At 37.5% G+C, this 13,083-nt stretch overlaps 1 protein-coding gene across 4 annotated transcripts in view; it reads left to right on the top strand.

Moving 5' to 3' along the window:
* Nucleotides 1-13,083, top strand: part of LOC114147672 (alsin-like) — an 80,784-nt gene that overhangs the window by 65,498 nt on the left and 2,203 nt on the right. For all 4 annotated transcript variants that reach the window (XM_028022228.1, XM_028022227.1, XM_028022229.1 and 1 more), the window contains 17 exons: nucleotides 1,726-1,796; nucleotides 3,419-3,485; nucleotides 3,589-3,770; nucleotides 4,718-4,783; nucleotides 5,642-5,740; nucleotides 5,894-6,058; nucleotides 6,884-6,995; nucleotides 7,154-7,231; nucleotides 7,310-7,440; nucleotides 8,261-8,413; nucleotides 9,440-9,554; nucleotides 9,648-9,805; nucleotides 10,652-10,753; nucleotides 10,843-11,022; nucleotides 11,772-11,817; nucleotides 12,014-12,075; nucleotides 12,919-13,068. In XM_028022228.1, coding sequence (XP_027878029.1) covers nucleotides 1,726-1,796; nucleotides 3,419-3,485; nucleotides 3,589-3,770; nucleotides 4,718-4,783; nucleotides 5,642-5,740; nucleotides 5,894-6,058; nucleotides 6,884-6,995; nucleotides 7,154-7,231; nucleotides 7,310-7,440; nucleotides 8,261-8,413; nucleotides 9,440-9,554; nucleotides 9,648-9,805; nucleotides 10,652-10,753; nucleotides 10,843-11,022; nucleotides 11,772-11,817; nucleotides 12,014-12,075; nucleotides 12,919-13,068 — 1,937 coding nt within the window. The remainder of the gene's footprint in view (nucleotides 1-1,725; nucleotides 1,797-3,418; nucleotides 3,486-3,588; nucleotides 3,771-4,717; nucleotides 4,784-5,641; nucleotides 5,741-5,893; nucleotides 6,059-6,883; nucleotides 6,996-7,153; nucleotides 7,232-7,309; nucleotides 7,441-8,260; nucleotides 8,414-9,439; nucleotides 9,555-9,647; nucleotides 9,806-10,651; nucleotides 10,754-10,842; nucleotides 11,023-11,771; nucleotides 11,818-12,013; nucleotides 12,076-12,918; nucleotides 13,069-13,083) is intronic.

Here is a 13,083-nt window from a genome sequence, read left to right as displayed (position 1 = left end):
TGAGTTGAATTATGTTCCAATATCACTACTCACTACTACTCTTGTTGTTTCTGGGCTTAAATCATGGTGACGTCCAGTGTTCACGTTTGTTTTCTGCATGTTTATTTAGTGGTGATAAACCGGGGTCTTTGTGCTCTTCTGGGTTTAATGTTTGCAGCGTTAGTGGATCCACTCTGAGAGCTGCTCTGCTAGCGTTCAGAGGCAAACTGAACTAATATGACCAACTCCAAACAACGAGGCGTTGCTGTAACTTTGCACCGGTCTTCAGCTGCCGGTCTTCAGCTGCCGGTCTTCAGCTGCTGCCTCCTTGTCCTGCGTTTCCCTCACTGGTTGCTTTCCTGTATTATAGAGACTAACTTTGTCTTCCACTGTCTGGTTTGCTGTGGTGTGTTGATGGAGTAAAATGCTACATTTAAGAACGTTAACCTTTCCGCCAAAGCTTAATCACCCTGAAGCTTTCGTTTACTGGCTTTGGTTAAAAGGTTGCTTCTTTTCAAGTGCTAGTCATTGATAACCTGTAAATTTAATCAACTTTAGCTGTACAGAAAGTTAAAACTTTGTCTTTCATTCAGCTAAGAAGACAATACCACCTTCTGCAAATAAGCTCCAGAATACAGCGATAAAATATCTTAAATATCATTAAATAGATACATATTGAAATCATTTATTATGATTAAAAGTCCTCAAAAACATGTTACTTTAATCAACTTCCGGCTCTGTGCAAATTCAATGCTCAAAACGTGTCTTTTATTCACCCTCTACTATGGAGGCTTTTCAGATATTTAAACAATAAAAATCACTCAATCATAAGTATTCATTCATATTTGTCTTAAAGGAGAGAAATACTAGGCACAACCACTGCAGTCTGATAGTTTTACACTAAATTAAAATCCCTCCAAAATCAGAGGAAATGTTAAATTTGATCAGAAGTTTGATTCTTTCAAACGTAAAACCAGGAGGGAAAGCAGGAATGTTGTAAAACAACACAGAGTTTCAAAATGGAGGATTTACTGTTTTTGACCAGAAAGTAGAAATCTTATTTAGAGTACATCACGTTAAAATGAAGAGGAAACAAGAACTGATAACGCTGAATCATGCTGAAAAAGTTTATTAAATGAAAAATGCTTGTTGTCCAAAGAGAGAACTCAACCCTTAAAGGCTCAGGATAATAAATGTGCCGCCTGTTTACGTTTCTGGTGATAAATTTGAAGGAAGTGAAGCTGAAAGGGAAGGTTGTTCTCCCACAGATTAACTTAGTTCCTGGGAAACATTCCTGAAGTGAAAAAAACACGTTTTACATCTTCAGTTTGTTGTGCTTTGTTTTGATTTCACTTCTATCGTTGGCTTTAAATGTGTTTTTCCATCATAAAGAGTCTAATTTACAGTTTTGAAACAGTTTTTTTGTATTTAATAATCAAGTTTAAATGCAGTCTTATCGCTACAGATCCTCTCATTACTACTTTTCCTGCAGTTGCAGTTTGCTGATTTATTTTCTAGAACCGTTTCTGAGCAGAAGCACATTTTGTTTAGTGAAACTGAAATTAAGGTTTCTGGGTTTTTTATTGAAAGTTCCCCAATTAGTCTGTTTTTAGAAAAAGCCCTTTCGACGATAACCGACACGTTTTTTGTCTGTCAGGTGATTTTGTAATTTCAGAGTGAGTAATGTTGCTTAATTTGAGAATTTCAGAAAAGTTGTAATTTCTGTTGCTGTGTGTTTCCCTGCAGTTCTCCTCATTTCGAATCTATCCTCTGACCTGCTTGTGGGTGAAAACGATTACCGAAGACGGCAGCGGACTGTGAGTTTCTCAAGAAGTTCTGACCAGAAATGTTTAGAAAGTAGATAAATTACGATGCTGACATTAGTGCTCATTAGTCATTGGAGAAGTTTAGATGAATTTACGGCCAATTATGTGACTATTTCTGTTCAATAATGAAACTAAAACCTTTCAAAAAGCTACAAAAGAATAAAGGGATTTTTGGTAGAAGCATTTTTTCATCGGAGGAAGATGAATTAGTTCCTAAAAACTGAACATCCTTCCTGTAATTGCTTTGTTATTTCTTTTATAACCCCAATCTGCTGTCCTGTAGATGAACTTCTGCACTGTGCAGCGTTTAACACTCATTGGTGGATACCATGTCTCAGCTGCAACATGAGGCCAAATTAACAAAACTATTTTTTGATGAACTTCACAAAAAGAAAGATTTGCTTCTGACATAGTCACACAGCAACAAGCATTTGTATAAGTGGAGATTGGCCACATTTTAAAGTAGTTACGCCTGCATTTAGGGGGAAAGCCTTCTCATATTTATATGTTTTGTTGTAAATTTACAGCCAAAGAAAATGACACGTTGTGAAAGACCAGCGCACAAATGATGGAAAATTAAAACTATTTGCAGCAATTTAGACTTTACAGAAACTAATTTAGAGGAGAGTCAGTGGTGAGGTAGTTTACCATGATACAAACTAAAGGCCGCTTTTTCATTTAACAGGTGAAAAATTTAATCTATTTACTGTAAATGAAGCACAAATTACATCAGTACGTATTTGTAACAATGTATTTGCTTTAATCATTTCAGTTTGTGTATAAAAAGCTAAAGGTGTTGTAATCACCAGTATATATTATTTCAGTATACTGTACTAAATGTTGTGATCAATTTACTTTTACACTTCAAGTATCTTGCTGATGCTCATTAAGTATTAAATGAAAGTCAGGAAGTTGTGATGTTGCGATCGCAGCTATTAATACAAATTCACTCATTACTCTCAGATTTTTCACCAGCCATTGCAACATTTCTGTATTTCCTTTTTTCTGCTGCATGTCGACTGAATTTTGACCAATCCGCTTCGCCCTGTCCTAATCTGACTTCCTGTTTCACATCGTCTCTCAAAAGCAAAACCTGCAAGATCAGACATGTAAAACTGTAACATTTGACAAAAGTCAAAAAACTTTGTAGGTTTCTTCCAAACAAACCATATAAGTTGAGTAATGCTGCTACATGCAGTTAATGTCGGCTAAATAATGATTAATTAATGCTAATATATCACAAGCTCGTTAACAAGAATACTAATGTTGTTGTTACCTATTTTATATCCTTTACTAGTTAGTTAATACAGGAATGAACCCAGTCCTTTTTAATGTAAATGTAGAAGTTGTGCTCACTGCTGCTTTCCACTTATTTAAAATAAATATTCACTGTCACAGTAGAAAGAGGAAAGAGTCAGGGAGGAGGCAGCAGCAGAACGATGGTGCAGGGTCGTCTCAGGTAAGGAGGGTTTAGAGTTATGAGCAGAAATATCAGCTTTTTAGTAAGAACACATCATGGCAGAAATAAGCCTTAAACATTTTTAAAAAGGTCACAAAATGCAAGCATAGACATATCCTTCAGGGAAATTAATATTTTATTGTACTTTTCTCAGTTATACGATCAAAATAATATGTCCAGAGGAGAGTCTCGTCCTGGTGGCCTCAACGCCACAAGAAAAGGTAAATGTTTGGTTTATCGTATTATTATCATTCTGTAATTTAGTTTTTTTAAACCAACCCTTATGGTGGTTTTTTTTATTTTGACCCTTCCGTCTCTCTGTAGAACAAGTGGCTGCGGTCCTTGAACCAGGCAGTGGATCTGGTGCTGGGAGGTGCAGCTCAGGGGTCATCGCCAGGGGTCACGGCTGCAGTGTGCCGCACGGCGTCGTACAAGTTCGTCTCAGATGAGCGATTCAAAGACGCTCAGTACAGCGGCGGCTGGATGGCAGGACGAGTCCACGGCAGGTCAGACCGCCACCAGCTGCTGCAAATCCTTAAAAACGCTTGGAGTTGATTAGTAAAATTAACGTTCTAATAGTAAAAGATCTAAAATAGTTATTCTCAGAGTTTCTCTTTTAATAAAGAGACATAATTGCTTTGCTGCATCTGTTCATGTGGTGGTATGCATTCTTTTAAAAATGTCTTTAAAGGCTGAAAATATAATATTTTAATATCACCAACAAGGCTGAAATGATTAACTGGACTAATCGGGATTATTTGTGATTAATCAATTCTTGAAATGATCATCAATTCAGTAGTTGTTAAATGGCATATAGACTCAATAAAAGACAAATTGCTGAAAGAATGTGTCACTCAGAGCAGTAATTAAACTAAAACTGTACAAAAAAATACATTTGTACTTAGGTTTTCTAAAACATTGTCTACAGATATGATTTTACAAACTAAATCTGAAAGCCATGAAAAGGGATTATCAATGCTAGGTTATGTGGCGACAAGATTAGTTTAGTTTTCTTTGAGTTTAAAGTAACAGAGGTTCGATTGTCCGGGATTAAAAGATGACTGCGACTAACTGGGAGCCATTTTTGGTGTAGATAGTGACCTTTGCCGCATCGTCAGTGTAAAAACGAAAATTTTAAGCTGCACAAATTCTAAATAAGAGCAATGAAAAGAAGTGGTCCTAAGCCCGGCCCCTGGGGGACACCATGAGCTAACTGCAGGTGAAACCATGCTATGTTCTGTGAGATTATCGAAACAGATGAGTCTATGCTTCAACAAACTGTGACTTTGGTCGTCAAAGGCTTGTGATAAGTCGATGAATATAAAACGTTACTTTATATATCGTTTTGAGACTTTGTGTGCTGCCAAATAACATGTTTTATTGTCTACATGAATTGATGATGCTTCAAAGTGCTGAAAAGCTGAAAGTGTAATTTGCACATTTTCTTTTTCAGAGGAACCATGAAGTGGCCGGACGGCCGAGTGTACAAGGGAAACTTCAAGGGTGGACTGGAGGATGGGTCTGTATGAATCTAGATCAGTCTTTCTCAAGCTGTGGTCCCCGGACCACCTGTGGTCTGTGGGCGCCCCCTAGTGGTCCGTGAGGCACCGCATGTAAAGAATCGTTTATTTGCCGTGACGTTAGCTCAAAGTGCGATGACTGAAGTTACCTTACCGAAGGATTGTGTTTAAAAATAATAATGGATAAATGGTTAACGAAAACAAAACCTGAAGATAAATGGAAAGTTTCTCAGTGGAGTTGCAGTACTTTTGTTTTTTAACACGACGATAGGAGATCTAGGTCTGCGGCTGTTCTAAATGTGATATGTCAGTGAGCAGCGCTGCGCCCCACGCTGACTAACTGCATCTTAACACCTACAATAACATTATTTATGTTGGGCTCTCCACTGGCTCCAGTACACTCTAGTCTATTTTTCTTTCATTATGCTTCTAAATTACGTTATCAGTGCACACAACACTTGTAGTAAAGAACTTTTTTGATTTCCATGTTTTTTATCATTGGAAAGCTTAGAATCCACACTTTGTAAGTTTGTAAAGAACTCAAAACGCCCCGAGTTGTAGGAGTTTGCGTTTTATTGTGTTTAAAAAGCAGTGCCACTCTTCACAGTAGGATGAACAAACACAATGAGTTAAGAGATTAATATTTTTCTTTCTGCTTTTATATGTTAAGTCAAATTAAGTGGTTGCTGAGTGTTTGTTAAATGGGGTAACTGTGAAGGTTTGAGAAACACTGATATAGATGTTTCTTTTTTCTTATTGAGACCTAAAACCAGTTTGGACAGGAAATAGTGGCATTAACTGCGAATTTTAACTCTTTTCTACAAATGAAACCATATTTTTTATCTTTTTCCCCCCAGTTATGGAGAGTGTGTAATGCCAAACAAAGTGCAGGACAAACCCGACGTGTACCAAGGACAGTGGAAAGAGGGGAAGATCCATGGCTTTGGCAAGTACAAGTCAGTACAGCGTTTTATGGAAACATTTTTATTCAAACAGAACCAAAGAAATGTGTTGAGGAACATCAGAACCGTCGGTTACTGAATGTATCATCAGATCTGTGACATCTTAACTCAGAGCGCCCCCTTGTGTGTGCTCCGGGTGGCACTCAGGTACGGCAGCGGAGAGGTGTACGACGGCTGTTTCTGTGACGGCCGTCGCCATGGTTACGGCATGCTGAGCTCCGGCAAACTGGCCGGCGCGTCTTCAGGCCTTTTCATCGGCCAATGGGTTCAGGACAAGAAGACGGGCTACGGAGTCCATGACGACATCACGAGGTAAAAATAAAACATTTCTGTTCTGTGAGCAACGAAATGTGAGATTAAACACAGAAATACGATTTACTCTCTGATGCTTCATAGAAACTATAACAAGGACCAAGGTTATTACAAATAACTCAAACTAATGAAATAATGAAAACTGAAATTGAGAAAACATTTACTGAAGTAAATAAAAAACGGTAATTAGTGAGGAAAAATTATGTCTTGCATTTATAAAACTCAAACATACTGAAATTATTTAACATCCTTTATTCTTGTGTTTGAATCTATTTGTTAGCATTTTAAACTGATTAAAGCTTCATCTAGCAACAAGATTAGTTTAGTTTTCTCTAGTGAAATTGATTTTTTAAAATTTTATGTCAGCTGTCGGCAGATTATGGCACTCCATAATCCTGCTAAAAAGTCTAGTCTACAAAATGACAACAGAAAATATTAGGATAAATATCAGTCATTTGATCGTTCAACAATAATTAAATACATTTTTTCAAAATTTTATTTTCTGTTCACTATTATTTAATCAGTCGATTTATATGTATATAATCACAATACTTCAAAAAGTTCAACCAAAGTATTAAAAAACTACAAAAACAATTAAATAAATCTTAACTTTTTTCACATTGGCTATTTTTCTAATTTTCCGTCACCATAAAAAAAAAAAAAGCCTTAGTCAATGAATTATCATTCTGTAGAAAAGTTTCTGAAACAATTTTTGATCTTGTGGCTGATCTTTGTTAGTTTTAGTTGGTTATTACTTCAGCTTAATTTAATTAACCTGCATTAGCAGAGCTGTGGGGTTCATTACATCTCCGTTTTGTTTCTCAGAGGAGAGAAGTTCATGGGCTTCTGGCTGGATGACCAGCGGCACAGCAGCGCTGTGGTCCTCACCCAGTATGGAGTTTATTTTGAAGGGTCATTCAAAGAAAACAAGATGAGTGTAAGTACAGCAGTCAGTCGGCTCAAAAGGGTAACTGTGATTTGTTTTAATGTCAATAGAAGTTGTAGTCTGTCTGTAATTGAGCAGCCAGAGACATTATAAACCAGACTTGTTACGTTTCTACTGGTTTTGATGGTTTTATCCCTGTAATCTGTCAGGGCTCCGGCCTGCTGGTGTCGGATGATGACACGGTTTTTCATGGGGAGTTCAGTGACGACTGGACCATCAACGGGAAGGTAAAACATACGCTCGCTTTGCTCTGGAGGCTTTCCTCAGATGAACTGATCGCTCTTCTTCTTCTTCTGTCTCTGCAGGGAGTTTTGACGCTTGCAAATGGCGACCGTCTGGACGGCCTGTTCAGTGGCGAGTGGAGCGCCGGTCTGAAGGTCGTAGGAACGTACGTCAAACCAGCGATGGATGACAACAAAGAGAAAGATGAGCCACCGTGAGTATTTACTTTACTTCCTCATAGAAATGCAAACAATTAATCTACTTAAGATTAATTATCAGTTAAAGATTTATTAGATTAAAATTAGTTCCAATTTATTGACAAAAAGCGTCCACTTAGATCTTCCTTTAGTGTTGTAGTCTAGCCACCATCCAGCAGAGGGCGCCACTGGCCATCCTTAAATGCAGCTAGGATTAAAGATGGCAGCTGTTCCAGAACGGGAAAGAGAAACGATACAGAGTCCAATTAGAGATGCAAAATTCACTTTTTGCTATTTTATTTTGAAATATAAAAACTGGACAACCATTAATAGAACTGCGGGACGGAGCAGCGTCAACATTACAAAATGACTGGTGTGCTACGAACTGGAAATCTGTAGAGATTACACAGCAAAACTGTAACCAGGGCCGGGCCTAGGCTGCTTGGGGCCCCCCACACCACCAGGGGGCAAAAAGATAGCATGATAAAATATTTATTCATTTAAATAGCATTGAACAATACAAACTAAATGCTACTGAACATAGAAAAACAATTTCTATATTATTTTTAAATAATATGACACACTGAAATACCACTCTGCCTTTTAAAATCTAAATAATTTTTCAGTTTGCTACTTCTTTAAGGTTAAAATGAATAACCATAGTAATATTGGTACGATTTTTGCTAATTACTAATGCCGCTAGTGATAGCAGGTATGTTACCAACATACTATTAGATTAGTTTAGTTCTGAAAATCTGCTAAGGGCCCCAAAAAGGTTTGGGCCGGCTCTGACCGTAACGTTGGCCCTGACGTCTGAATCTGTTCGCGTGTCGACAGCCTGGGTCAGTACGCGGTGCCCGCAGCTCAGAGGTGGATCTGTGTGTTTGACGAATGTTGGAGTAGACTCGGCTGTGACGCCGCCGGCAGAGGAGAACGGACCGCAGCCTGGGAGAACATTGCCGTTACCATAGCAACGGCTCGACGGCAGAGGTAGGCGCACGAACTGCAAGACTGGGGAAACATTTAGCAATAAGTCAGGATTCCTGCAGAATCTAGGATTTGTTTTAAACTTTAACCTTTGCCTTGTTTCCTAAATCTTCCATCCACCTTTATATTCATCTACACCAGCGGTCTGCTACTTTACCAACCCAAAGAGACAATTTTCCCCTAAATCCAGCAAAAATGAAACTTCTTTAAAGACCAAACTTTTCTAAAAATGGCAACTTATAATTTTCAATAAATGTCAACCATACGTTTACTGTCATTTTTTAAAAATAAGGGAAAAAAACAACAATGAATATATTTTCTTTACAGAATGCTGATATTTGTGAAAAAATCTGAAACAAAAAAGAAGTTAATGTGCAATTTCAAAAGTTACACTGTCAAAAATTAACAGCAATAATTTGTCTTTTAAGAGAAAAAAAATAGAAGTTCAAAAATATTTTTCACCTCATTTGTTAAAAAAAAATTCCAACTTAATGACGATAAGAAAAATGTAAAAAATATGGAGCTGAAATGATTAATCGATTATTGACATAACTAATTTAGAAAGCAATTAATCATTAACTGGAGTATAGAGACGTAGAAAAGAAAAAACACATTCAGAGTATTAATGTAACTTATTTCTGTATAAAAAAGGCTTAAGTTGTTAAATAAAAAATATGTAGAATACAGACTTTTAAAAAAATCTGATTAATTGATTAGTAGATTAATTGATTACTAAAATAATTTAGTTGTATCCGTAGAAGAAAAATTAATTATCCTAATAAAAAGTTTTTAAAACATCTAAAACTGTCATTTGTTATTGTATTAATACTTCTTTTAATGTTTTGCTTTTTATGCTAATATTTATGATTTTTAGCAAAGTTAATAAGAAAATTCCAAACAGCCACAAGTTACAAACTTCTGAGCTGTAAATAGTTTGCTACATCATTTGTGAAACTTGATTATTAGTGACAACTCTTAGCTGTCTGTTATGATCAGATTAAATGTAGGGGTGTGTGTGTGTGTGTGTAGCCCAGACCTCAGTAAATCTCACACCAAAGTTCTGGAGAGTTTGGAGTTCATCCCTCAGTATGGAGAGGCGGTCACCACTGCGAACTACGACAACATCAGACGATACCTCACTAAGGTCGATTCTCCCACCTGAGCGTTGATCTGTGCAGCTCCTCCAGAGCCACTGCAGGACGGATGAATCATCTGTGTGTGTGTGTGACCGTGTCAGGCCTGCGAGACGCCCCACCACCCTCTGGGCTGGCTGGTGGAGACGCTGGTGACGGCGTACAGGATGACGTACGTTGGCGTGGGATCGAACCGCCGGCTGCTCCGGCAGGCGGTGCTGGAGCTGCAGGCCTACCTCACTCACTTCTACAGCATCGTCAGGTAGATTTATTCACCACGGAGAAGAAGAAGAAGAGAGGGTGGCATATCCCTTTAAGATCCTGAGATCTATTGAGGTCACATTAAAGGATTCAAAATGGCTGACGCTGCTTTAAAGGTGTCCTGCTGTGCTTCCTTAAAGATCTATGAGCTGCAAAACATGTTGATTTCATTATTTTTACAATATAGTTCTTAAATAATGAGGTTATAGTCTGGTCAGTTCTTTTTTTTTTAGTTCTTTTCAGAATGATTTTACAATTTTATGTTTTAGGGCTCTGTCACTTTAAATCCAAACCTGCAGCTGGCCACGCCCCCAACTTAACATTTACACTCGCACAATTATATTGCTGTACATCTTTGAAAAGCATTAGTAGAGCCTCCTGCACAACCAAGAAGAATGCAGCAAGTGGTTTCTGAATGGCTAGTCAATAGCAAAACACTTGTCTTTTCCAGTAGCCATTGTACCCCATATGCAGTGGTAAAATCAGCTCTCTAAATGTGCTACTGCGCCACTTAACGAGGCAGTGTGACTCAACAATCAGGAGATATTTGAAGCAGTTCATGAACCAGACGATAAAAAATATAAACTTATTGCTTAAAAACGGCTGGATGTTTTTTGTTTTTAAGAGCTTGGGTTGTTTTTAGAAGCAGTTTAAACTCAAACGGAAGCATAAAAACATTAAAATGATGAATTTTGCATAATAGGTTCCCTTTAAAGGACAGAAATCTGGGCTTTATTTGCTCATCGTGTGGCTTCTGAAGGATGTTGGTTTCACCTCAAACTACAGAACAAAACTGATAATCAAAGTGTAACTTTGGCTGTTCACTAATATTTGTTGCTGTCTGCAGGTTTCTGTTTCCAGGGTTACCAGATGATGGCGGCGTCATCCCAGACGCTCCTGACATCAGTCCGTATAAAACACGACGAAACTCAAACAAAATGGATCAGGGGTCAGACTTCACACAGAGGAGGTGGCACAAAGAAATGAGATAAATGTCGATGTTATTTTAAATCGTGTGTTGTTTTATTTCTCCTTCAGTGTGTTGGTGGTGAGCTGCTCCTCGCTGCTCCTCCCTCTGCTGCTGCCTCGACTCTACCCGCCTCTCTTCACCCTCTACTGCCTGCAGCAGGAGCCAGAGGAGGCCCAGTACTGGGAGCGCATCCTGCGGCTCAACAAGCAGCCAGACCAGGCGCTCCTCGGCTTCCTGGGAGTTCAGGAGTCAGTCTGCAACACACACACACTATACCGCTCTATCACTCCAGAACATAAACTACCTCATGAAGAAGAAGAAGAAAATCATAAATACAGGGTTAAAATACTTGAATTCAATTAAGTGTTTTCAAGGTTTGGAAAGTGCTTGATTTCTGTATGAAGTCCTTGAAAGTGCTTGATATTCAGAAGCCAGGAATTACTCAAGAGTAAAAAAGTTTTTGGTAGAAAGTCTATTTAAGCACTCAGTAACTGATCAAAATTATCAATTGTTTAATATTTAAGACTTACATCATCAGACGGACTGAAATATGAAGTTAAGAGGAAATTTTTGGTATTTTAACAAAAATGACAACAATTCATATAACAGAAAATAAAATCAGTTTCTTTCAATAAAAATGTGTTAAATTCGTGTTTTGCTCTCAGACCAGTCAGGTGTGTGTGAAACATATTTTAAAACATAACATTTGTAATATTTTAATTCACTTTGTCCATGCTGTATGTAGAATGTAAAATATGTATAACAGTAATATAAAATATTGCAGTGAATTGAAACTATTTTTTTAGTTCATTTTTATCGTCTTTTTACATAAGTTGGACCTGATTATAACTCAGTTCCAGCCAAACTATGAAACATATCTGACGCACAGTATAGTGAGGAACATGCAGTATATTAGCTTGTCCTCTCCTCATGCATTGAGCAGGTAGCGGTTATGCTAACTGCTTTTTGTGGACATTTGTTTTGTTTCCTGTTGTAGGAAGTTTTGGCCTCACTGGATGTCGATTCTGGGGGAGAAAAAGCAGGTTAGGATGTTTTATATTCAGCTTTCTCAAGTACTCCTTCATACATACTTTTTAATTATACATGTTTTTAAATCATGTAATAACCATGAAACACATTGAAGTTTCTTGTTGTGATGTAAAAACATTTAAAGTCATCTGCAGTCCCTATAAACTGCATTTAAACTTAGTTTTTTTCTTTATTTTAATGTGTTTGCAGATCGTTTCCAGCAGTAAAGATGCCTGTTTCATTTCTGCTGTTGAGACTCTCCAACAAATCAGGTGCCACAAAAATAAACGCAACACAAATAATTGTCTCAGATAACATCACTGCAGAGGGATTACAACAGGGGTGTCCAAAGTTTTTGACACGTTTTGCCAAAATTGTAAACTGAAAAAACAGACGACCTAAAATCAAAGAAATGAAGCAGCTGGAGATCCACTGTGGATCCAAGATTTGAAAGGGATTTCTACCTTGTATAGAAATCTAAAGGTGTATTCTAAATAGAAAAAAAAGTTAATTTCCACCAAAATCTCTGAAATTTTGAGATTAATCTCAGAAATTCTCTAGAAAAGATTTTCAGAGCAAACTGACATTTTTGTAAAACAAATTCTGGTATTAATCTAAAAATTCCAGATTTTTTAAAAGCAAATTTTCATACTTTCCAAACTCAGAAATTTCAATTTATTATTTTTAGCAAATCTTTGACTTTTGAAGCTCAGAAATTTCCTTAATTTTTCTGGAAATTTTCTGAATTGTTTGGCAAAAATATACTACTTTTTTTTTTTATTTCGCATACTTCGCTTGTTATACTTAATCAACTTTAAGAGAGGATAAAATCTTAGTTAGCTTTTCAGTGAAAGTCTCTTGGTTTTAAAATTTGGTTATAAAAAGACGAATACTTTGTGTTGTACTTTACATTTTCCTGTGTCAAATAATTATGTTGGTAATACTATTAACCCTGATTATAAACTAAAAGTCTCCATCTGCTTCTAAGGGCCAAGTTTCTATAATTGCAGTTGGGGCCTCACAGAATCAGTCTAAGTGCCACAAATGGCCCCCGGACCTCAGTTTGAAAACCCCTGGATTAAAATCCATATTTAATGAGCATGTTCTGCACGCAGCACCACGTTTACACCATCGGATAAACTGTTGGTGATTCAGAAAACGTTTGAGGAGCTGACGCTGGAGGTGAAACCCTTCCTGGCCGGGGACTTCCTGTGGTGCATGGACGACCTGTTCCCCCTCTTCCTCTACGTGGTGCTGAGAGCCAGGTGCAGATTCACCAG

Source organism: Xiphophorus couchianus, chromosome 7 (genome assembly GCF_001444195.1).
Source record: "Xiphophorus couchianus chromosome 7, X_couchianus-1.0, whole genome shotgun sequence".
Taxonomy (NCBI): domain Eukaryota; kingdom Metazoa; phylum Chordata; class Actinopteri; order Cyprinodontiformes; family Poeciliidae; genus Xiphophorus; species Xiphophorus couchianus.
The sequence above is the reverse complement of the archived record's forward strand: the minus strand, read 5'-3'. Positions and strand labels throughout refer to the sequence as shown.